This window comes from Nanorana parkeri, unplaced genomic scaffold (genome assembly GCF_000935625.1).
Source record: "Nanorana parkeri isolate BGI_ZX_2015 unplaced genomic scaffold, ASM93562v1 scaffold357, whole genome shotgun sequence".
Lineage (NCBI taxonomy): Eukaryota > Metazoa > Chordata > Amphibia > Anura > Dicroglossidae > Nanorana > Nanorana parkeri.
The window spans coordinates 1,268,574-1,273,725 of record NW_017306625.1 but is presented as its reverse complement, the minus strand read 5'-3'; the positions used below and the strand labels follow the sequence as shown (position 1 = coordinate 1,273,725).

At 38.3% G+C, this 5,152-nt stretch overlaps 1 protein-coding gene across 1 annotated transcript; it reads left to right on the top strand.

Annotated features, from left to right (window-relative positions):
• Nucleotides 1–2,681: 2,681 nt before the first annotated feature.
• On the top strand, nucleotides 2,682–3,584 carry LOC108788877 (probable G-protein coupled receptor 141). Its single transcript, XM_018558771.1, has one exon. The coding sequence runs from the start codon at nucleotides 2,694–2,696 to the stop codon at nucleotides 3,582–3,584; it is 891 nt and encodes a 296-aa protein (XP_018414273.1). The 5' UTR covers nucleotides 2,682–2,693.
• The last annotated feature ends 1,568 nt before the right edge of the window (nucleotides 3,585–5,152 follow it).

The following is a 5,152-nucleotide window of genomic DNA, read 5'->3' as shown; positions in this document are numbered from 1 at the left end:
TTTTTTACCAATGCAAGGGGTTAAAACAATCTATGCCAAATAATCTTACAAATTACAATTTTGGCACAAACATACAATATGAAAAGAAATCCACTTTAAAATTGCAGTGAATATACTCCTTCAATAAGACATTTTGTTTTATTGAACTGGTAGAGATCAGTGATCAGACATTGACAGATTACACATCTTCCTGGACAGCCCTGATTCACAAGCATGCTGATCAGGAACAGAGTTAGCTTTTATATGCTGGCAGATGTACTATGCCTTTGATCTTATACTATCTGTCTTAAAAGCTATGTGCCATAAAATTCTTTCTTGCAGAGGTGCAAAAAAGCAAGACCTACAAAGAGTTGACAACATTTGGTTACTTTCGTCTTCTTAGTCTTCCTTTTTTTAAAGGAAGGTATTATTACTCCACATTATATGAAAGAATCTCTGGCTTTACGTAAGTTTTAAAATGTTACTGCTTTCAAATGCATTAATCATATTGACTAGGCAGTTTAAACTGGTCATACATAAGGATTTCTCTAACTGATAATAAAACAAGATGAAAGATCTTTTGAGTCAGGGAACCCGAAGCAAATATTCTCCCCAATGTACTATTAAAGATTATTCATTCCTCTGTGAAGAAAATTGTATGACTGGTGATTGGTTGCAGATACTGGATATTCCAGCCCTGTTGGAAAATCTATGCATGTGATAACCAGCACTTAGAATTCTCATTTTCTTTCTCAAAAGGGCTCCTCCTACACAGTGCTAATTTTCTCAAGGTGTTAAATCTGTGAGTGCCAGCAGACCGCAGTGCAGAACTCTGATCTACTGAATTCAGCCTTAATGCATCTGCATTACTTTGGGCCAATGCAGTGCACCATGGTGCACACAGAATTCACTGTTGTTTTTGCCATTTATGTACAAAAACAACGGGGTGTTTTCAAAATAAATGGGGTGGCTTTCAAAATAAATGGTAATGCACAAACACAGTTTATTTTTATAATGAATTTGACTAAGCAGTGACCCCACGTGAAAACTGCCGATGTTCGAGTCGAACTCTTGCTCGACTCGAACATCAAGCCCATCCCTACTGGTAATGTCTATGGACAATTGTGAATTTCTATGCCACTATCTGTTTTATACTGACAATATATTAATAGTGATAATAACAAACTGTTACTTAGATATTGTCAAGAAACTGCTAGTAATTAGTGATGGGCCGAACAGACCCAATTTCAATTCGAATTCAAACTTTAGAACATGGAAAAAGTTTGAATTCAAAATGAATTGTCCCCTTTTTGAAGGCTTATATGCAAGTTATTGGCCATAAAAAGTGTATGGGGATCCGGGTACTGCCCTGGGGGACGAGTATCAATGAAAAAACACTTTAAAAAATACAGTTTTTAAAGGAGCAGTGGTTTAAACATCACTTAAAGTGAAACAATAAAAATGAAAAATTCCTTTAAATAACGTGTCTGTGGAGAGGTCCCCTTAAACTGCCGTAAAGTGGCGGATCTGTACGATATATAGAACCTTCTGTAGCAAAAATAACATTTATAAAAAAAGCGTGCAGTTCCCCCTCCCAAACAATACCAGACCCTTTTGGTCTCGTAGAAAAGGTAGAAGGGACCCCATTTAAAAAAAAAAAGTGTGGGGTTCCCCCCCAAAATCATAAAAGACCCTTTAGGTCTGGTAGAAATTTTAGGATTGACCCAAGTTACAATTAAAAAAAAAAAGTGTGTTGGGCCCTTTAGGTCTGGTAGGAATTTTAAGAAGGAACCCCACCCTGAAAAATCGGGGAAAAAAAGACGTGGGGTCCACCCTAAAATTCCCAACCAGACCCATGATCTGAGCACAGGCCTGGCAGGGCAGGAAAGGGGGGGGTGGCCGCATACCCTCGGCACTGGGGGGATACCTTTCCATGGTCAATCACGACGTCCAGCATTGTCCACAACAACGACTCGACAAGTGAAAAAATAAAACAAGAAAAAATAAATAGAAATAATAATTAAAAAAACAACAACAGCCAACCCGTCCACTCGCGACGAACTCCCACCGCAGAATGGCATTCTGACAGATGCTGGCAAAATATAAATGATTGGGCAGGGGCTAGCGGTAACAGCTAGCTAGGTCCACCCAACTGTTTACAGTTGTACGGCATCTGCCAGGTAAACCATGATTGGGCAAAGCCATCATTACTTTGCCCAATCATGGCTCTTACAGAGTACTGTGCCCTGACTGGGCAAAGTCTTGCACCTGACCTATGGTCTGGTGCAAGGCTTTAGCCATCAGGGCTCACAAGGCACTCTGCGGTGTGCAGTGCCTCGTGGGGTGCTAGGCGGGCAAATAGCTCACCGAACGCCCGGATAGTTCATTGTGTGTTCACCGATGTTCGAGTCAAACTCTTGCTCGACTCGAATATCGAGCTCATCCCTACTAGTAATGTTTATGGACAACTTAATTGTGAATTTCAATGCCACTATCTGTTTTATACTGACAATATATTAATACGGATATTAACAAACTGTTACTTAGCACTCTAGCAAGAAAAGCTGAAGGGATGGAGAGTTGAGCAAGTTACTATTGACAAACACAAAAGGGAAATTAAGTTTTCCTTCCAAATAGAAGTGAAAGAGGCCCATTATCCTTTGGACATTTATTCTTTTAATGTTTATTTTACTCAGGTTAATCTACACCACGATATGGAGGAAGAACATAACCAAACATCTTGCTTTATCCAGACGAACACAGCAAACAACTTGCTGATTACAATATACTTTGTCACCTGTATTGGAGGAACATCTGGAATAGCCTTCATGATCTTTATGATAGCAGGTGCAAACAGACTGTCTGTAACAAGTACATCAGTAATCAACCTGCTGGTAGCTCATGCTATCTTTATTTTAAGTGTGCCATTCCGCATTATATACTACTTTCAAAACAAATGGCTATATGGACCTATGTTTTGTAGAGTAGTGAGTGCCATGATCCACATTCATATATATATTACTTTTGTATTTTATGTGATCATGTTGACTATGAGACATGTTGCTTTCTTTAAGCAAAAAGATAGCATTGTATTCTACAGGACTCTTCATCCTCTTCTAATTAGTGGTGTTGTATGGCTTGTAATATGTGTTATCATTTTACCACTGGTGTTCACACAGTATGGCAGCAATGCCCCTGTTAACGGATCAGAGTGTTTTCAATTTCAAACTGAACTTAAAAATTCGGCAGTGATGGTCATGAACTACATCCTTATCACAGTCATAATATTAGTGGGGTGTCTTCTCCTCGCTGTACAGATCTTCATAATTGTAAAAGTTCTGAGGAAAATTCAGAGTCCTATTTTGGCACATCAGGAAATCTGGGTCCAGATAAAAAGTCTCTTCCTTATTTTGGTGATGATAACATGTTTCTTCCCTTTCCATTTCTTCAGAATTTATTATATGCAGCATGCAGAGCAATGCTTCTATTACAATGAGATTTGTTTGAGCATAACTGCACTCAGTTGCTTAGATTTTCTCTTTTTTGCTATACCACGATACTACAAAAAGAGCATTTGTTGTTTCCCATGTATTACAGGCAGGTAGTCACTGAGTCAAATCGATTATTCTAGTAATTATTCAACCCCTCTTAACTGTGATATTAAAAGGCATTCAATGCACTGGACTCATGGTGAAGAAGAGATAAACAACCTAATTAACACCCTGGACACCTGATAAACCATTGTTACAGTACCCATCAACACATGGTGGTCATCGCTTGATTTGGATATTAACAGCAGTGTCTGAAAAATTATGTCCATAGGCTACTCACAACTTATTCAAACACCCCCAGGCCAATTTATTTAGCAGAAGTATCAACTGGCTGGGATTTTCCTGGTTAACACTATTAGCAATATTCAGATACCAAGTACCGTACTTGGTACTAGTACAGACACTTTTCCAGCTGTAAGACTAGGCTAGAGAAAAACTCAAAAGTTAGGAGGCAGCTGTCATTTGTAAGGATCATACAGGGCTCCTGGGATTTGTGCAGCCCTGTTTTAATAGATGATTTGTTATATATAATGAGGGATGCACCAATACTATTTTTTTCCAGACCAAGTACTGATACTTGTCCAAATACTCACAGATACAATTACATATTCATTTTTGTTTAGTGTCATGTGACAGTTTTTCTAAAACAATACAAGCACCAAGGTCCTGTCCCAGCTGCAAACGTTACAACTGTGGTAGTTCTCATAAACATGCCAAGTATCAGCACTGGTATCTGAACTGGTATCTGAATATCCCTAACTACTATAGTTCCCTGAGAGGTCTACAGCAAAAACTAGTACACTTGGCTGTGGCAATCATGCATGTTCACCTCATGGGAAAAAAATGTCTATAGGACACCCTCCAGCCAACAATGTTGAATAAACTAGGTGGGATTTTTCTAGGGCTGTAAACACAGGCTAAAACATGCACACTTGGCTGTTCCAATCTGACTGAGCCATTTTTGCAGTCTTTTTTTCTATTGAAGTTGTGTACTGTGTACTTATAAGTCACCCACTCGGTGCCAGTATACCTAGAATCAATATTTAAAAGAGTAGGATAGCAGCTTGCCTTACTCTTCTAACCATTTGTTGTTGTTTTATTGACACAGAGTGGGCAAGAAGTCTCTCTCTACCCCAGATTCAGTGTTTCTTGCATAATTTTGGCATCTGACATTGTGATGTTGAGGCTAGCCCTTTGATTTTGTGGAGAGGGTGGCACAAATAAATTGGCCTAGGGGTCCAGGAAGGGTAAGCAAGACCTGTTGTTTATACATGACTTGACTTTGCAGAAATATATGACAGACAATTATTATTTTTAGCTTTTAAAAGTTAAAGGAAACTACAATTAATTGCTAATTGGTTGTTATTTGGTAATTGGCCATCTTTGTATTATACTTATAAAGAAGGATTATTTTCTCCATCCTTCCTGTGTATTTAGTTTGAAGAGAAAATCTCCCTTCTTATGAAAAATACTTGGTAGAGGCCAGTAATAATGCACATTAATTATTGAAAAAAGTACCACTTTTTTTTCTAGGGGTAACAATAATGTTAACAGTTGATAGCCAAGAGATTTAGCAATCAGGTTCAGTTCGCAAATGCCTTACATCATTAATTTAAATAGAA

Bases quoted from the DNA above. Each gene is read 5' to 3' on its own strand.
- LOC108788877 (XM_018558771.1), top strand. From the start codon at position 2,694: ATGGAGGAAGAACATAACCAAACATCTTGCTTTATCCAGACGAACACA.